This window comes from Canis aureus, chromosome 16 (genome assembly GCF_053574225.1).
Source record: "Canis aureus isolate CA01 chromosome 16, VMU_Caureus_v.1.0, whole genome shotgun sequence".
Taxonomy (NCBI): domain Eukaryota; kingdom Metazoa; phylum Chordata; class Mammalia; order Carnivora; family Canidae; genus Canis; species Canis aureus.
In genome coordinates this window covers 9566382-9586781 of record NC_135626.1, presented here as the reverse complement: position 1 = coordinate 9586781, position 20400 = coordinate 9566382, and the positions used below count along the sequence as shown (strand labels likewise).

Sequence of the window (20400 nt, the reverse complement as noted above, 5' to 3'; positions counted from 1 at the left end):
CCAAGCACGAGGCTGTACTAATGGGGCATGAGTGCTGCCCTAAGGGGTCCCTTAGGGACCTTACTGCCTGGGTGATCACACATCCCCTTGAGTCTGAAAGAGCAACCCTGGAGAGCCAGTGGCCTGGGATTCACTTCAGAACACCCCCCTCCCTTGCCTCTTTTGAAAATTTCACATCCACACCAGAATGACGCACCAGTGGGGCTAGGCTAATTAGGGAGATGTTCCTCATTTTGCTGCACTTTTCCTGTGTAATTGGAAGGCCCGCTTTCTCCAGCGAGAAGTCGGTGAGAGCTGTTCCCCTGAATAGTTCTAAAAGCTTTGGACCACATACTGATACAGCTGCAATTTATGGGCGAGATTATAATGATTGCTCCTTAATGCAATATTAAAAGCAGAGGTCTTTTCTTGGTGCTGAGTGGAGACGGAGTTCCAACCTTCTTTCAGCTTCAAAAAAGGAACTCGAAATAATCCCTAGCCCCTATACTAGAAGAAGCAATTGGTGAGCTCCCAGCCCCTCCCTCCAAATAGAGAAAAAATAAGGGGGTCTGAACATAGCTAAAGTTCAGAAAATTTTGGTTGGGCTTCCAGAGCTGCGAGCGGGAGCTCTCAGATGCCTTGCCTCCCAGCTCCTCTGGTGGTGAGCACATCTGTAGGTGTTTGCTCTTCTTAAGAGCAACAGCCCAGCTCCAGGCTGGCTATAACAAGGACTTGAGGGAGCAAAAGGCTGTTAAGAATTATTTTGCACTTTTGCTTCATTAGTTCTAGAAACCAAGGTTCCGTAGGCTGCGCGTTTTCCTGCATAATTTAAGAAATTAATGAAAGCATGCCTAATTTTTCCAACACTCTTTACTCTGTAAATTTGTTTAGTCTTTTTTTTTTTTTTAACTGTCAGTGGAGGACGTTGGAACCTAAATATTTTAATATTGAAGAAATGCAGGCCCTTTTCTGGTTAGTTCCTTTTTTAGGAATACAGGTGTTCTATAAATTAGATGTTCCGGGTTTTAAATGAGCTTCAATCTGAGTTCATCCCTATAGGTCCATTGTCTGACCTCAAAGCAACCAAGTTCTCCCAATGACTCCAGGGAAAGGTCTATGGTGAGGGAACCAGTGTCAGAAACTGCAGCTTCTGGGATGGTCACCCAAGTGCCTTGCAGCAGAGGGAAGGCCTGAAACAGCTGCTTTATTTCACCTTCCAGAGCTCACTTTACCTAATAATCTGGACATCAAATATAAACCATTAAAAAGTGTGTGTGTGTAACTCTAGACTCCTGGGACTTGAAAGGACTTTAGAAATTGTTTGATGTGAACTTTGCTGAGGGATATAAAAAAAAAATCAACTTACACAAATGGGAAGGGAAGATACTGATGTTGTGAAAGTGTCAGTTCTTCATACATTGATACATTTAATGTCATTCCAAAATTTTAGCAGAATTTCTAATTTTGAACTTGCTTGGCAGAATTTCTAGTTTGAACTTGCAAAATATTTTTGCTGCCTACTTGGAAGAACAAATTTTTAAAAATTTTTTAAACTATTATTTTAAAAGATTTTACTTGGGAGCAAGAGAGAGCAAGTGGGGGGAGGGGCAGAGGGAGAGGGAGAAGCAGATTCCCCACTGAACATGGAGCTGATGTGGGACTCGATCCCAGGACCCTGGGATCATGACCTGAGTCTAAGGCAGAAGCTTAACCAACTGAACCACCCAGGCACCCCAAGCCCAGGTCTCTTAAAGCTCCAAGTTTTGGTGCCTCTTCTTAAGAGAGTAGGGTTTTGTTTTGACTCAATTGGTTCCTCCTCCCAGGATCCCCCATCCAAGAAACTCTCTTTATGAAATAATCCACGAGATGGAAAAAGCCATATGCACATAACTGTTAATCACAGCATTATTTATGATCACAAGAATTATTAGCAGTTGAAATGTTCCATCATGGGGTGTGGCTAAGTGACTGTGGCATGCTCACTGGTAGGACATTGTATAGACACTGAAAATAATGGCAATGCAGAGGCGTGCCGATATGAGAAAGTGTTTTGGTAGCCATAATGTGTGATGGAAAAAATCAGGACATAAAATATGTATGTCGTGATTCTAGTCATAAATATAAGACTCAGAAGGGGATGTAACAATAGGAATATACTTGTTAAGTTCTGATGTGGCTGTCAGAAACATTTACTTTTTTTGTCCTTAAAGTTCTAGTTTTTCTATAAAGCTATATTGCTCCTTTTAGAATTCCAAAAAAAAAAAAAATCTAAAAAATAAATGTAGATAAGCACCTTTCCAAATTCTCTGTCTAGGGCTGGATTCTGGATGGCATCCCTGCAACTCGGGAGCAGGCCCTGATGATCCAGACCATCGGGATCACCCCCAGACATGTCAGTGAGTAGCTTGCGAAGGGCCCTCCCACCAGAGCTGCAGTCCCCAGACCTCAGGAGTGAGGACCCTGCTCTGTGTTGCTGGTTCCTGGTGCCCACTCTCAGCCCCATACCATCCAAGACCCAGCAGGAAAGAGGAGGACAGCACAGTTGAATTTTTCACAAAGCTAAAGGTCTTCAGGGATTGCTCTTAGAGAAAGGGGGTTTTGCTTTGGCCCTGGTGGTTCCTTGTTGCAGGAATCCCATTTCTGAGAAACTTTCTTTAGGAAATAATCCAAAATATGGCAAGAACATTCTGCACAAGAGCATTACAGTGAAAATTGTTAGATGAGATGTTCAAGTGTGGGCTGTCTGCTGTCCTGAGACTGAAGATCTCTCGGAGGGATTCTCAGGGGTGGGGGTGGGTGTTGTGTTAGTGTTGTTACCCAGCAAGAGAGACATAAGACAAGCTATTGGCCCATGAGATCCAAATGTTTGGGACCTGCTACCTGACATGTCAGTTGTGCTGTTGTCCTTCTCCATCCAGTTGCTCTGAGCGCTCCAGACACTGTCCTGATTGAGAGAAACCTGGGGAAGAGAATCGACCCTCAAACAGGAGGTATGACATCTCCACCCCTACCCCTGCCCCATGGAGTTTCAGAGGCGATCTGTGATTGATGATTATCCAAGGAACAGTCCCAACCACCATCTATGGAGCCCTTCTCCACTCGGGGCACCAGCAGAGGGCCACATGGAGGCCGCGTAGGCGAGCACAGGCTCAGATGCTGCAGGCTGGACTCGGAGCGGGAGGTCACTTGGGATATGATGAACCCCAGCAGAGCAGGAGTTGAGGCCCCAGAGGCTGAAAGGAGGAGCCCTGTTAGTGTGGAGATGGGTTTCAGCTCCCAAAGACCAGGCAGTTCAGCAGGGGCCCGGAGCCCTTGACCTCTGGCCTGAGGCTTTGGCAGCAGACAGACCAGGGTTCATAGACCCTGGCCTCACCCCTTTCCATCTGTGTGATGTGGGATGAGCTGCCCAACGTTGCCAAGACTCAGTTTTCTTTCCTGTACGTGGGTGAGATCTACCTTGTGATCTGATTGCCATGAGGACAAGCGTGTGCAGGATGCCCGTGGGGGTGAGCACTCAGGAGCCACAGCCACGCTTCCTGGTGCCAAAAATCCTCATCTGTTTGTTACTATTATTATTATTATTATTATTATTATTATTATAGGATTTATTTATTTGAGAGAGAGAGAAAGAGAGCACAAGTGGGAGGGGCAGAGGGAGAAAGAATCCTGAGCAGACTCTGCTGAGCTCAGGGCCCAACGCAAGGCCTGATGCCATGACCCTGAGATCACAACCTGAGTGGAAAGCAAGAGTTGGTTGCTCAACTGACAGAGCCACCCAGGCACCCCCTCATCCTTTTGTTATTGTTAATAGAGACATAGGAGCAGCACCAGACCAAAGTGTATCCTGCACAGTTTAGGGTGAATGAATATGCCTAGGATTCACACAGGCTGTGGATTTCACACCGGCCAGATGCAGTGCTGGCCTTGGCAACCCCTGGGTGTGTGAGTCTAACCCTGTACGTCTCCCCCTTGCAGAGATTTATCACACCACCTTTGACTGGCCCCCCGAATCTGAAATTCAGAACCGGCTGGTGGTGCCGGGGGGCATCTCAGAGCTGGAGACAGCACAGAAACTGCTGGAGTATCACAGGAACATCATCAGGATCCTCCCGGCTTACCCCAAAATCCTGAAAGTCATCAATGCCGACCAGCCATGTGTGGACGTCTTCTACCAGGGTAAACACAGATGGCAGTGGGTCCCGCATGCACTTCGACCCTCCTCATCCCAGTGTCACTTAATATGGCAGCGATGCCAGTGACCAGGCTGTGTCTGAGACCCTGGGAATCAAGTCACGGATGGCCCAGGTTCCCTGCTCGGAGACCCTGGGTGAGGTTCTGTACTCTGGTGAGAGGAGTGTGGGAGCAAGTTTTACCTTGGGGGTGAGGGAGAAGGAAGAGAAAATTTATAAAAATTAAAATACAAACGTATGAACAGAACCCACTCCGCCACAAAAAAGTATCACCCAAACCTGCAATGCAACTTGGGGGTCATGATTCCATTTAAAGCAAGGTTAAGGGCAGCCCTGGTGGCCCAGGGGTTTAGTGCCTCCTTCAGCCCAGGTGTGATCCTGGAGACCCAGGATTGAGTCCCACGTCAGGCTCCCTGCATGGAGCCTGCTTCTCCCTCTGCCTGTGTCTCTGCCTCCCTCTCTCTCTGTGTCTGTCATGAATAAATAAATAAAATCTTCTAAAAAAATAAAAATAAAATAAAGCAAGGGTAAGCAGCCCCACGCCTGGTACTGCACTGTTGTTGGAGCAGTAGCAAAGGCTCACAGAAAGTGGCTGGAGCAGGTGCATGTGTGTGTGAGAGGTGGGATGGGGTGGGGAGCCAGGAGCCTCGTGTTTAAATCTCATCTCCACTACACATCAGCTGTGCGGTCTCTGGCAACTCTTTTACCCCTCTGGGCCTCAATTTTGTCATCCCTAAAATGGGAACAAAAATCATGTCTTCCTCCCAGACTTGGGTGAGGATTACATGGGGATTCTGCAGATCACGTATCCACAGCCATGAGTCTGGCAGCTGGTGCAGAGGAGTGCTCATAAGTGTCAGGCATCATTGCTATTGGGACTCCACATCCTGTCCAGAAAGGCCAAGGAAAGTTAGAATGATGAGATCCCAGGGCAACCGAATTATAATTTATAATTGTCTCTACATCAAATTATCCCCTCCTATGCAATGCCAGGTAAATGACACAATAAAAATGCCAGCATGGGTATCTAAGATACTTGATGGTTAACAACAGCCCTTTTTGGTATATTGTCTCAAATCTCTTTAAGAAAAGTTGTGTTGTGGTGGGGAGATGCTTCTGAGCCCCCAGCCCCCACCTGCTGGTGGACTTCACTTTCCTGAGAGCCCAAGGTTGGCACAGCTCAGTCACCTGGTGGGGGGATGTCTAGCAGACATCTCTATGTTGAAACAAGCCAGGCTGTGGATACCCTACAGTTTTCCAGTGATTTTTGCATCTCGGAAGGGTCTTTAGTAGCAAACGCTGCGCTCTGAAGATAAACAACCACAACATTTATCTTATGGCATGATTCTGAATTTACACATTAATTACCTCCAAATTACTTAATTAAATTTAAAAGTTCATATGATCATTCATAAAGAATTCATGCCTGGAATTGTAAATAAAAATGTGAGTGTCTGCATATTAATTATTATTAATTAATAATGCAGACAGATAAATTGAAAATTGGAATGCAAAATTCTCTCTGTGTTGTTTTTTTAATCTCTCTGCAGTGCATCCAGCAACCACATATTTTTAAAAAGAATAATTAGATGTTGAGACTGTCTGGGGGATCATTACTTCTAATTAACTTAGTTATTTACTGTAAATTAAGCATCATTTGTAAGCAGGCTGCTTTGCCTGTAGTGTTTGTGCATTTCAGATGTGCTGGATCATGGCAGTTCTGAGGATGGAGGGGTTTGCTTGTATGGCTTCCTCCAGCTTATTCTCAGGGGCAGAAAATGTTACCCAGGCAGCAGGTTCATAAGAGCCCTCCCAGCCCTGCCAGCTCTCTGTAAAACGGAGCAAGAATAATACATCTCTCGTGGGAATGTGCACCAACCGAGTAAGAGCATGTCCTCAGAGTATTTTGCCTAGCGGTTCCCACGAGCTGGTGTGTATGATATTACGATGACAATGATGAATAACGCAACCTTTAAGATAGTCGATTAACTTACCTGTACCTTTAGTTCTAAAAACGAGGGGAATTGCGATATTTATAATGATCCTTCCAATTTAAAAAAAATCCTACAAAGATTTGAAAGGTCAAAATTCATACAGTGAACAGCACAGGGCTTCTCATTTGCCCCCCTTTTCCCACCCTGGGGACATTTGGCAACGTCTGGAGAGATTTGTTGTCACAACTTGGAGTTGTGCTACTGGCACCTGGTGGATATGCCCAAAATATTGCGAGGGCGAGGTTGGCAAACCCTGCAGCACCTGTCTCTTGATTCAGGGGCACTAGGTCCCTGAAGGTGGCATGGTGGCTCAGCCCCTTACTGGGGCAGAACCCACTGAAGGCAGGACAGCCATTAGAGGGCCATGCTGACCTTGTGCAAGATGCTCTGGGTCCCTGGCAGGAGGTGAGGCTGGGGAGGGAGCCCCTGTTTTGATGTCAGCCACTGGAGAGCTGGTGCCGGCTCCTGGCCTCAGCAGGTTCCAAGTGGCTGCCTGTAACAGCCTCCTCAACTGCTCTCAGTGCATCCTCCGTGCTCAGGTCAGGGGGACCTGGTTTGATGTTGTCATCTAGTGCCCTCCATGGTGCAGTTGCCTCAGTGTTGGGGACACTGGCCCCATGTCCCTACTTCCTTGTTCATCAAATGCCAGGGCATGCCATGGGCCAGGCAAGCAGCTGAATCTGCCTACTCCTGGGACCTATTTGATCACTGCCTCTTTGGAGACTCCCAACAAAGTTGGTGTCACTGGAGCACAGCTGAAATTATTCTCTACCAATTCCTGAGTCCTTTAGAAGTCCCCATGTGCAAGGCCTGATGCATTTATCAATCAAAGTCTACATCTGACACTGGGAGACTGGCCTGGTCCTGGGCTTCATTCAGGCTGGAGGCTCAGCCCAGATTCAGTTTGGAAACATCCCAACCTATCAAGTATGTGTCCTGTGTCCTGGGACCAGGATGCCAGTTCACCCCAGCAGCACACCCAGCCTCCCTTCAACCAGGAGGGAAAGGCAGGTGTCCTAGAGGAACTGTAGGGTGGACAGGCTCAGAGAGTGGCTTCTGTGGATCCACTGCCCCCTCCATCTTCATGCCCAGGCCTGAAGCAGAAATCTTTCCCCTTCCCTGTAGCCTCACCCCGTGGCCACTAGCAGCCACACGGAGGGTTTCCTGGAGCTGTAAATGAGAGAAAGAATCCCTGCTGTTCAAAGAGCCCGCATACCGGTTCTGTAAGCCAGTTTCCTTTCTTTATGATCTGAGTTTACTATCCTCATATCCTCTCTTTCCAGCTCTGACCTATGTCCAAACCAACCATCGATCAAATGCCCCATTCACCCCACGGGTGCTGCTTTTCGGGCCCATGGGCAGTGGGAAGAGTCTGCAGGCTGCCCTCCTGGCCCAGAAGTATGGCCTCGTCAACGGTGAGTGCCCTGGCCATGCTGTTTCCAGAGCCTTCTCCCGCCCACTGCCTTCCTGAGCTTTCTGGCCTTATGAGGGTGGTGAGGAGCAAAATCGCTTCTCTTTCTCGCTCTCTGCTGTCAACAGCCTTCAGATATTCCATCTTTACAGGGATGGCTTTTGTTCCTCACAAAGAATATGGCCAATAAAAGCATTAACCAATAAAAAGGTGTCCGCAGCCCCAAGAGCCAGCACATTTTCCAGTCATTGTTCGTTCTAGCCTTCGAAGCAGTGGCTATTTTGTGCTTTGCACCACGGGCACTTCCTCCAGCCCCCGTGGCCTCCCTGGAAGCCACAGCCCTTGTATAATCTGGAGCTGCTGTTGATTTATTTTCTCCAGTCCCATTTGGCTCCCCGAACCCAGGTCAATGTTTTCACAGGCAAACAGTTTCTGAACCAGACATAGACTTCTTGCTTGTGTAGTTTCAATAAATATTTTACCAGGAGGAGAGAAAAGATTGAAATCAGTTTCTCCAGGCCTGTCCTGAGGTGGTCCCAGGCAGTCTCAGGAGCCAGCCGCCTTCAGGAAGATGAAGCCAGAAAGGAGGAAGAGTCAGAGCAGACACACAGGGCGGCTGCAGGGAGCACAAGAACTGCTGTCACCATGTCACCACCGACATAACTTCCAGTGAATGCTCCACAAGCCTGAGTTACCTCTGGTTATGAAGAAAAAAAGATCCCTGCACCCCAAATATAAAAATATGCATATATATACCTCCAAATTCTGCAGATACACCATACAAATATATGCATGTACAAACATGCACAGATATATATGTACCACCCTAGAAGGATCAGGCTTTGAAAGAAAAATGCTTTTCAGATGGGCCTCCTCCAATATAAAATCCGAGAGCGATGGACAGATTAGTCAGGAATCAGTAACAAAAATCGTACCCATGAAATAAAGCTAGGGAAGTGAGCAATTATTCTGATTAGTAAAGAAAAATAGTCTCACTAATAGTCTTGTAAAAATACTAAATAGTAGGACTCTGATTCGATTAGTATGGAGAAATAATCTCAAGGCCTCAGGATGAAAAATGCTTTTGCTTGTATGGATGGTTTGTTGTTGTTGTTGATTAACTGCATTATTTAGGTAATTCCTTCTTTTGGTTTTACCTCTTGAAGTTTTATAAGGCAGACTTTGCAGCTCTGGTAGTGGCTCTTGTGGGAGGAGTGAGCCCCAGACTGCTTGTGGCTGCACCCACATGTTTATGGAGGGGGCTGTGGCACCAAGGGCAGGAAGTCTGGCCATAGGAGGAGCAGGAGTGGAGGGCGCCCCTAAAAGCCTCCACACAATACCTTAACACAGCACACGGCCTTATTTTAGTCACAATCACTGTGTTGTGTTTTGTTCATACAAGCAGTCATTCAAGAAAAGCATTTTTAAGTTTATGTTGTTTTCTGAGTACCAGTCACGAGAAATGAAATTATATGCCTAGATTTCTTCCAGAAATGAAAATAAGAAAGCTCAACATGGTTTCTGCTTTATAGCTGAAGAGCCACTGGGGGGCTTTTTTTTCCCCGGTAGTTGAGCTCAGAAAGTTCATAGTGGGGTGCCTGGGTGGTTCAGTGGGTGAAGCGTCGCCTTCAGCTCAGGTCATGATTCCAGGGTCCGGGGATGGATCCCCATGTTGGGCTCCCTGCTCAGCCCTTCTCCCTGGCTTGTGCTCTCTCTCTCTCAAATAAATAAATAAAATCTTTAAAAAAAAAAAAAAAGAAAGAAACTTCACATTTCTCAAATGCATTCTTGATAAGTACAAGAAATCACTAGAATTCAGTACACCGACCTGTGGGACCTCCAGTTGGCAGAGCCAAGCATGGCGCTGTTCACAGCGGTTTCTCTGCAGAGGCCTGTCTGTACCCAGAGCTTCCAGGACTGCCTGCTCCCCCATGGCCACTCCCTGGTTTGGCTCTCATCTCCCCATTTATGCATCATTCAGTTGTGGGAAAACAGCTCCAAATAAGCAAGCACCCCAATATTCACACCAACAAGACTGATTAGAAGATTTGTTTACAATTGGTGAGAATATAAAAAGGCACAACTTTTTGAAAGACAAAGGCACCATTGGTTGACTGTGAACCCTGCAAATCCTCAGGCCCAGTGGATGTCACTCTGTGGATTTTTTTTTAAAAGATTGAGGGGATCCCTGGGTGGCTCAGTGGTTTGGCACCTGCCTTCTGCCCACGGCGTGATCCTGGAGTCCCGGGATCAAGTCCTGCATCAGGCTCCCTGCATGGAGCCTGCTTCTCCCTCTGCCTGAGTCTCTACCTCTCTCTCTCTCTCTGTGTGTGTGTGTGTGTCTCTCATGAATAAGTTAATAAAATCTTTAAAAAAAAATAAAAGATTGATAGATTGATTCATGAGAGAGAGAGAGGCAGAGACACAGGCAGAGGGAGAAGCAGGCTTCCTGCAGGGAGCCCGATGCGGGACTTGATCCTGGGAACACAACCTGAGCCAAAGGCAGACACTCAACAACTGAACTGCCCAGGCATCCCTCACTCTGTGGATTTTATTCTACTGACACTCAGACCCTGAACAAGAGAGTGCATCATGAAAGTAGAGGCAACCCGAACTCAGTTAATAAGAGGCACAGTTAAGTAAGCTGTGAAAACCCCGTATACTAGAGCAAATTAGTGCTAGTATGTAATTATTACTCAAAATGAGGAGGCAGCTATTAAAAAGAGACCTGCAAAGTGACTCGATGTCCGTGATCTCTTGTTTAATGAGGGAGGAGGTAGAGAGCTAGTCATTCAACAGTGTTCAGGGGATGATCTCATTTTTGTTTAAAAAGTGTGTTCATGTACACTCAGAGAACATCTGAAGGAACATCCACACATCAAACTGGCTGTCCCTGTACAGTGGCATATTATACAATTTGGATTTTTTTTTTTGCTATGAGCATGAATTTTCTAACCAGAGACAACCATGAAAGTTTTATTAAAATAACATAATCATAGGGGCAGCTGGCTGGCCCACTTGGTAGTGCATGTGACTCTTGATCTCAGAGTTGTGAGTTTGAGCCCCACATTAGGTGTAGAGATTACTTAAAAATTTTTTTTAAATTAAAATAAAAAATACATATAATCATCCCCATTGAGTGACTGCTATACACAGTAGAGGGAAGGTGTAGAAAGAATCAGAGAGAAACATAAGGATCCAGGTACACGGCTAGGCTGGGGCAGGGGGTGTGAACAAGGTAAGATGAGCTTATCCAACATAGTTCCAGGTCTGACTGTTCAGAGCCTTGGTGCTGGGAGCTGTTAGGAGAGAGGAGGCGGTTACATTGTTTTTTTCATAGGACATTGTGAAGTGAGGTTGTTGTAGGCAGGAGTGTTAAACCACCCTTTCCCAATATAAGCCCTGAACACTACACATTTTCCTCTAAATACCTCTTTAGCTGCATCTCACAAAATTTTAATGTGTTGTGTTTTATCATTCAGCTCAAAATATTTTCTTATCTGCCTTGTGGTTTCTTGTTTTTTTTTTTTTTTTTTTAGATGTATTTATTTATTAGAGAGAGAGCATGCACAAGCCGGGCGGGGGACAGAGGGAAAGAGAATCTCAAGCAGACTCGACCCTGAGCGCAGAGCCTGACTCGGGGCTCGATCTCATGACCCTGCTAAATTTCCAAATTGTTTGAGAATTTTCTAGATTTGGGGGAAGAGTATTGATTTCTAATTCTACTGTGCTCAGAGAACATACCTTATATGATTTCAGTCCTTTGAAATTTATTGTTACTTTTTTATGGCTCAGCATAAAGAACATGTATTCTGGCATTGGTGGACATAATGCTACACACATGTCAGTTAGGGTAAAATGTTTGATGCTGTTCAGATCTTCTGCGTCCTTCGTGATTTCTCACTACTATTATCTCAGTTACCAAGACATTAAAATCTCCAGCTCTGATTGTGGGTGAGTCTACTGCTCTGCCAGCCTCTGCTGTATGTCATTTGAAGCAGTGTTCCTGGGAGCACAGACACTGAGGACTGCTGTGTCTTCTTGATGAAATGACCCCTTTCTCATTAGGAAATGGTCCGCTGTCTCTCCAGAAAGACTCTTCCGGGAAGTGTACTTTGTCTGATAGTAACGGAGCCCCTCCAGCTCTCCTGTGATTGGTGTCTGTATGGGATATATTCTGTCCTCTTTCTTTTTAGATGATCTGTGTCTTAGATCCTAAGTATGTGTCTTGTACCCAACATACAATTGGGTCTCGCTTTCTTAAAATCCAGTCTGGGCATTTTCTGCCTTTTCATGAAAGTCTTTAGTCCATCTCCATTTTGAGTAGTTTTTAGTAGGTTTCAAGCCTACCATCCTGGTTTTTTGTCTTCTGTCCCCTTGTCTTTATTTCTCCTTTCCGGCCAACTGTTGGATTAACTAAATGTCATTTAGTAATGCATTTCATTTCCCCCATTGCCTTTTAAGCTGTGTCTTTCTGCTTTGTTCTGTTAGTAGCTGCTCTAGGGGTCATATGGCATCATTTATTTCTCACAGTGTGCCCTGACTTAATACTGTAACAGGAGGACCCACAACAGGCGTCTTTCCATTTCCCTCACTCTCTCCCAAGTGCTATCTTCGGTCATACATTTCATTTCTTTTTTTTTCATACATTTCATTTCTCTATGTGCTATCAACTCTGCAGTATATTGTAATTATTTTTGCCTTAGTCATTTGGTTCTTTTTAAAGATTTTATTTATTTATTTATTCATGAAAGACACACAGAGAGAGAGGCAACTCGGGTAGAAGGAGAAGCAGGCTTCTCACAGGGAGCCCAATGTGGGACTCAACCCCGGGACCCAGGGTCACGCCCTGAGCTGAAGGCAGACACTCAACTGCTCAACCGCTGAGCCACCCAGGTGTCCCAGTCATTTGGTTTTTTAAGTGAAGTGCAGGGGAAAGGCTCTGTTATGTACCCACACACATCAACACTTGTTTGTTTGGATCTACATTTCCATCTGTACCGTACTCTTTCTGCTTAAAGAACTTCCTTTAACATTTCTTGTTGTGCAGGTCTGATGGCAACAAATTCTGCTTTCATCTGTCTGAAAATGTCTTTATTCCACCTCCATTCTTGAAGGACGCTTCTGCTGCACATAAAAATCTATGTTGACAGGTGTTTTCCTCGTAGCACTTTAAACATGTCATCCCATTGTCTTACAGCTTGCGTTGCTTCTGATGAGAATTCAGAGATTATTTTTATCCTTGTTCCCCTACATATAAAGCATCTCCCCCACCCAGCTGCTTTCAATATTTTCTCTTTGGCTTTAGTTTTCAGAAATTTAACTCTGAAGTTGTATCAAGGTGGGGTTTACTTTGTGTTTATTCTGCTTGGGTCTCAGAGATTCTCGGATCTGTGTATTGATATTTTTCATCACGTTTTGAAATGTTTTTCTTCAGTTTTTGAAATTCTCTTGCCATTATTTCCTCAAATATTTTTTCTGCCTCTCTGTCCCTCCTCCCCCACCTCTCTCCATCCCTCCTCCCGCTTCCTCCCCTCCTCCCTCTCCCTCCCTCCCTCTCTCCCTCTCTCCCCACTTCTCTCTCCCTCTTTCCTTCCTTCTCCTTCTCCCTCCTTTCTGCAACTCTGATTACACATATGTGAGATTAGCCAATACTGTCCATCAAGTCACTAAGGGTCTATTCTTTCTTTCCAGGACTCCCTTTACCTTCTCTTTGTTTCAGTTTGGATACTTTCTCTGTACTGTTTTCTTGTCTCCAGATTCACAGATTGCAGCCTATCCAATGATGTTTTCCATTTAAGATAGTATATTTTCCAGTTCTAGAATTTGCATCTGGTTCCCATTTCTCTGCTGAGATTCCCCAACTGTTCACTCATTTTGACTATCTTTTCTTTAACAGTTTTAAATATATTTATAATAGCTGTTGTATTATTCTCACGTACTTGCTCTGACATCCATATCATCTCTTGATCTGATTCTGTAGCCTGTTTTCTCTCTTTATAGGAGTCACACTTTCCTGATTGATTGGGTGATTGATTGATTTTTGCATCTCAAGTAGTTTTTTATTATATACTAGACATTGTGGATCTCACATGGCTGGGAATCTGGATTGTGTGGTTCTGCTTTAAGAATACTGAGTTAAGAGTTGAGGTCTAACAGGCAGTTACTTTGCTGCAAGATCAGCTTGATGCAGGGAGCCTGACTTTTAGTGTTTATTTAGGTGGGACCAGAGTATATGTCCTCTCTCAGGTTTATGTGCCCGCATACCCAGAGTCTCTGCTGACTGGGCACCTGGCACCACCTCTCACTCTGGCTGTCAGAGTGCCAGTGTCTCCCTGCACTGTGTGCCTCTCCCTTAGCTCACAGTTTCCTGGTAGCTTTATCTCTGCCAGGCCTGGGGGAAGGGGATCTCACCCACCATGTGCATGTGCACAGCTTTGCATTGACCAAAGACCCCAGGGAGTCCCCATGAGGATTTCTGAAACCACTTCTCTGCACAACTCCCTTCTCTCCATCACCTTGTTCCCCAAATACCAGCTCTCAATCCAGTCTTTGTTTCCTGAGTTTGGCTCTCCTTATCCTGTGCTGTGCTGTGGTTGGAAAAGTGCTTATAGATGGAAATCTATAAGGCACTTTGGGTGCCTCTCTACTCTCAAGGGTCACAGCCCAGTGCTGTCAGTGTTCCAATGCCTGAAGAGAGTTGTTTCACATATTTTGGTCAGTTTTATGGGTTTTTATGACAGAAGATACATATAACATCTCTTGCTCCTTCCTGTCCAGAGCTGGAAGCTAAGTGTGGGTTTGATGTCACACAGACCTGGGTTTGAATCCCAGATTGGCCACTTCGTTGTTCTGTGACCTGGGACAGGTGCTCCACCTCTTTGCACACTGAGCACGGTGGTAGGCATGTGGAAAGATCTCGTCACTATCAGCTTTCATCATCACCGATGTTCCCTTAGTGAGTTGCACTGCTATGATCACTGCTGTCCTTCAAACAGTGAGTGAAGCACAACGTCCCTGAGGGATAAGTCTTTGGTGATGGTTATTGTCTTAAACATTTACCTTTTCCACTTACTTTTAGATTTTTTTTTTTTTTTTTTATGATAGTCACACAGAGAGAGAGAGAGAGGCAGAGACACAGGCAGAGGGAGAAGCAGGCTCCATGCACCGGGAGCCCGACATGGGATTCGATCCTGGGTCTCCAGGATCGCGCCCTGGGCCAGAGGCAGGCGCCAAACCGCTGCGCCACCCAGGGATCCCTCCACTTACTTTTAGGAGTGGTTTTTGGTTTCTTTAATATATGAAGAAAACCCCTTGGTCTTAAAGTGAAGACTAGCAAGACTGTGTAGTTAATCCCTCATGAAAACATAGCCAAACCTTCCATCTTAGGCTCCTAGGGGCTCATAGCCAAGGACAGTGTGGCTTGGATTTGTTCAGGGCTTGCTAACTCACCAGCACCTGTGTGGTGGCCATGGCTGGGGTCTGGAGACACGATGGAGCTCATGATAGAATGGCTCCTGCCTGCACGGGCCATACATCTGAAGAGGGTTAGTAGCTACTGACCAGGCAACCCCAGCAAGCTGCCTTAGTTATGAACATGTCCATCCCTCATGTAAACATAGATGGTGTCCCATGGAAGCGCCTGGGCCACAGCAAGGACTGTGAAACCGTCCGGCCTCTTCTGTGCAACAACCGGGTGGACACAAGCAACAGGCAAACAGGCGGCTCCCCTGTCCCACCCCCCCAACCCCAGGCATCATTCCTCAGCCCTGGCCAGAGCTGTTGTCGGGGTTCTGGGCCTGAGCGAGGCCTTGCAGGTGCTCCTCTGGTGGCACATCTCATCAGTGTCCTCCTTGCACTGTCCATTTTTAATCCATTCTCTACCAAATGCATTCCTTTTCATTCTGCACTTTCCTCCTCAGCTTCTTTTCTATTCCCCAGGTCCTTTTTGATATTTGCTTTCACTTGGACACACACCCATACTCAGAAAAACCCTTTTATATTTTTTTCAGTGACCTTTTTTTCCCTCCAGCAGGCAGCACTAGCGCTTCTTTTTTTCTGGTTCCTCCTTCTGTTTAAAATTTAATGGGTGTCTTTCTGTTCCTCTCTCCCCCAGTCCACTGTGGGCAACTGTTAAAAGAGGCTGTAGCAGGCGAGTCAAAATTCGGCGAGCTCATCCAGCCCTATTTTCAGAAGGAGATGGCAGGTAGGCCACACGGTCCTCAACTGCCACAGCCTTGCAGGCTAGGGGGGCAGAGGGCTCTATACGGGGGTCACCAAGCACCAGGGGGTGGGGCTCAGCCTGGAAACTGTGGCTGGGAAATGGAAATGGGGCTTTCCTGTCAGCAGAGGCTCTGCATTTGCTCCCCAGCAGGGCCCCTTGGCTTCCAGCCCCGTCCTGAGCTGGGAGGGGGTGGGGTGTTGATAGGAGGTGTTATTCCTGGAGATTTGGCATGTTTCTGTTTCTCGAGAGTATATGCTTTTCATAACTGATAACATTTAAATTGAGAGCCATGAGAGGCCATGGAGCTGCCCACATCCTTCATATTGGGCATACAAAAATACTGTGGGTAAATATTCTGATTTAATCAAAGTCCAAACCCAGGAGGTTCAGACAGCTTTCCAGATATAAGAGATGACTGGCCATTGGTCCTCAGGGGTTTTGAGCAGGGAGGCTGGGCCACACCTTCTTTCCAGCCCCCTCTGTGATCTACCATCTGAAAGTGTTCTCTGTCAACCCCCAGGAGGGGTGCCTTTGAGATCATTCTAGTTCAATTTCCTGAGCCCATAAATGAGGCTCGGAGAAGGGGCCAAGCTGCTGAGGCTGCACAGCCAGTTCACATCTGAGCTCCTCTGGACCAGGTGTTTCCTCCCCGGGGCAGTGCATTCCACACTCCCACATCCTCCTTCCCTCACCAAGTGCTATAGCTCCTCTGGACATCACTAAGTCTGATGTGATAGTGTCTTGTGAAGAAAACCCAGAACAAAAGCACCCTCTGTAGAGAGGGTACGTGCCTTGACCAGGACACCCTCTTGGCAGAGCGCTCCTTATCTTCTCCTTCCATCTTCTGGATGGAGCAAGTTGAGGGACACACATGAGAACAGGCAGCTTGCTCCTGAGCCATCAGCCGAGGCCCCCTGGGACCATGTCCTGGCTTGGTTCTCCCAAGCCCCCTTTAAGATGCTCCAGGCCCCCAGGGTGAGGTTCAGGGGAGGTGGGGTCAGATCCTTTGGACACAGTGATCTGTGTAGAAGGCGACACGCGAGTCTATTCATTCCTCCATCACTGGGGTATTAAGTGCCATGGAAGCAGGAAGCTCCAGGGTGAGCTTTGGTGCCTCCCTGTCTGGTTCAGATCTCAGAGCCGCTCCCATGAGCTGCTCAGCCCTGGTCAGAGCCCGAGGCCTCTCAGTGGTGAGATGTGGACGGGAGTCCCCAGGTCGCAGGGTTCCCGTGGGGACAGGACATGGCGTGTGTACCCGGTGGCCGGCAGGCATGCAGTGGGGGAGTCTTGGGGCCTGCAGCAGGCCGGCATGGTGCCTGAGCTCACTGAGCAGTCTCCCTCCCGTAATGCCCCTCTGCAGGCATGGGTGTGGGTGCCGCTCGTTCTTAGCATCCTGAAGAACGTTTGTGGAGTAAGTGGGTGAATGTAATAAGTTCACAGATTTATACCATTCTAAATTTTGCTGCAAATTAGTCCCCTGCCTGGACTGGAGGGCAGTTTAACTCCCCACTAACTAGCAAGTGGTGGTTTGGAGAGAAGGACCGTGACCCACCAGATAAGGCTGCACTCATGATCGGCAGATCTTGGGCAAGGAGCTCTGATGCTTCTTGCAACTTTTCTGTCCTTTTGACTTTTTCTTTTCTTTCCAAATAAAGGGTTACCAAAAGTCAGCATTTAGGTGGTTTCCAAATTTGCAGTCCCTCAAAAACACTGTATCGGGTCCCCCTTATACCTGCACAGGCTTGCGAACACCCCTGATGTGGGAGGGTGGGTCGTGCCCAGGTCAAGAGAGAGCTGTCGTGCTGGCTGGTGTCCTCCTCTGTGTCCCCGCCATCTCTCCGCATACAGCTGACTGACTTGTTTACTGTTGCTGCTGAAACAAGCTTAGTGGTTTCAAAGAACAGCCATTTGTTTCCTGGCAGCTCTGGAGGTCAGAGGTCCGGGACCTGAGCTGTGGGTTCCAGGTATGGCTGTGCTCCCTCTGGAGGCTCTGGAGAGAGTCTGCTTCGTCACCCACTCTGGTTCCCAGATGCCCTTCCTCTGTCCCCACAATCAGCACTGGAGTACCTTCAGATCCCTCGCTCCCCGACCGCTGGGGTAATAAACCCTGGGGTCTTTCCAGTGGTGGGCAAGAGGCAGATTGGGTTTTGCCTTGGGTTTTTTGGTGACTACAAAGGAGACGGGGGGCACGGGTCCCTGTAAGGCTGGGCTCTGCTCTCCATTGTCTCCTCTGCACCCTGTTGTTTACTTGGCTTTGCAGCTCTGTGCTTCTGTACTTCCTATAGAATTAAAGACACAACAGCAGCCATTACTGTATCTTCCTAACAGAAGCAATAAATTCTGTCATTTCACTAATCCCGATCTCGCAGAGATAACAAAGAGTGCATTTACATTCATAGCCACTATCAGGGTCTCATTATGGGCCGTAGGGAAGCTGCTGAGACAGCCCCAGTGCTGGGCCCACACAGGAGGAACACCAGAGCCACCCAAGTCTGGCGGGGGCCCCACTTTGCCACCAGCTGAAACAGGAAGAAAATGTAAATGATGCTAACCAAACTCGGTTTTGAAGGGAAGGTCAGACTGAGCACAGAGGCTCTTGCTTAGCCCACCACGGCCTTGCTTATCTGTGAATCACTGGGGTTGGCAGATCCCCCACCTGGGCCTCAGGAGCAGGTCACCTCCCCACAGCCCAGAGTGCTGAGCCCAGAGGGAGGCAGACCCAGAATTCTCTGGGGGCATCGGATGGACATATGGCAGTGCTGTGAGGGCACACTTGGGCCTCTTGATGTGGCTTCCCAGTCCAGGCCTGGGGATGAGCCAGTAGAGACACTTCCTCCTGCTAAGTGTCCACACCCTGATGGTGGGGACGGGGAGACCAGCCTCAGACCTTCCCCAGGAGGAGCCCTGAGTGAGCAGAAGCAGGAGCGGGCAGGGCAGCCCACCCTACTGGGGGCGAGGGCCAGCCAGCTGGAGGATGCGAACCAGAGGGAAAGGGCCAGCCCAACCAATGACTCTCGTCTCTGGGGAAGAGTGAGGCAAAGGGCAGGGGAGCAGATGTCCTCCCCCAGATGCTGCCCTGGGCTTGGAAGGTGACCCCTCCATACTGAGAGCAGCAAGGCACCCCATTGGCAGAATTCCAGCAGAACTCGATAGTGATGATCCTCTGTTGCTCTTGGGGGCCTGTTGAGGCCTGTCAGATCTTCACAAGCCTAGATGAGTTTCAAATATCTGTGCCCTGAGTGCCAGTAGCATTCCTGGGAACACAGGGGAGCCTGGCCACTCTCCTGCATATATTTTTACACGTGAAGTCCAGAAGGGTCAGGGAGCTTGGCTAAAGGACGAAGATTCTTGTCAGGGCCCAGAGGCCCCAACACCCTGGGGCAGAAGTGGCAGATGTCCCCACCAGAGCATCCTGCCATATAGCCACCTCAGTGTAGAAATCTGCCTCACCTGAACCCCTCATACTGGGCAGGGCCCTTCTGGGGACCAGACCTCCCGCACTGGGGACTCTGCCCTGTGCTCCTGGCTGCTGGCCTGCTTGCCAGCCCTCCAGCCTGGCCCTCACTGGGACCCCTGCCATCACAGGCTCTTGCCCTCTCTCCACTCACCTTGGAGCTGCAAGCCCCAGAGACGGGCAGCTTTGCGATGGTGGTGCATCTCGGCCACCCTCACGGTCACCGTCACCACTGTTGCCAGCGCAGCAGAATAGATCCAGATGTCATCTTTCCCCCCACAGAGCCACTTCCTCTTATCCTCTTAGTACCCACCGCGGGGCCTCATGATGTTATGTCCCAGTTGTGACCTCTGCAGGCTCAGTTATGTTCTCCTCCGTCCTCACAGGTGCTGCCAACACCTCCTTCTTTGGAATCAGTGGCAAAATTAATAACTGTTGTTTTCCCATCTTTCCACATTTACTGGGCAGAGGGCTCCAGGGCCCGTCACAGCCTGTCCTAAATCTCTCGATCCTAGGCTCTTGGCGACCTCACTGTGGACAGAGGGTTGGGGAGATGCACACTCTGTGTCCCGGACTTTGAAATATATAGGTCTGACCTCCTAAACTTATCCTTACTCTAGCTGCAGTGAACAGAACAAATTTATTCCCCAGGGTTCTGTGCACCGTGTTCTTTATGCAGGCAACCTCCATTACAGGCTGTACACGACACACGGGGCTGGGCCTTAAATCATGCAGGCTTAGCTGCCAGGAAGCTCCTGTCACTTCTACATGGGTATGAAACAGGGAAAAACTATTCTGGGTGTTTGGAAAAATCATTTCTCAGCTGTTTACATACCATTTAAAATGAGATGATTGGTGCTGATGGATTCCTCATCCAGTTCGCACAATGCCGACATGTGCTGTTCTTTTTCTCGCCAACATCAGGCGAAGGAGCCACGAGATCTCAACTCTGCCTAAATCAGCGGCAACTCACAGTGGTCACCACCTCCAAATGAGGGGCTCAGCTCCTTCCCTGGGGCTTCCTTCCTACCAAAGGGTCTTGTGGCAGGTGGGATTTCTTAATTCTGGAGGCCTAGAATGTCACAAGGAAAGCACTTGTTCCGTCTTTCCCCATTGGGATGTCTGGTTCTCCAGTTCTCACTTAAATG

General features: G+C 47.8%; 1 protein-coding gene across 7 annotated transcripts in view; it reads left to right on the top strand.

The window, feature by feature from the left end:
- The window catches only part of AK8 (adenylate kinase 8), a 127760-nt gene that overhangs the window by 42752 nt on the left and 64608 nt on the right, over nt 1-20400 (top strand). For all 7 annotated transcript variants that reach the window (XM_077851216.1, XM_077851217.1, XM_077851215.1 and 4 more), the window contains 5 exons: nt 2294-2375; nt 2898-2969; nt 3955-4155; nt 7447-7578; nt 15691-15780. In XM_077851216.1, coding sequence (XP_077707342.1) covers nt 2294-2375; nt 2898-2969; nt 3955-4155; nt 7447-7578; nt 15691-15780 — 577 coding nt within the window. The remainder of the gene's footprint in view (nt 1-2293; nt 2376-2897; nt 2970-3954; nt 4156-7446; nt 7579-15690; nt 15781-20400) is intronic.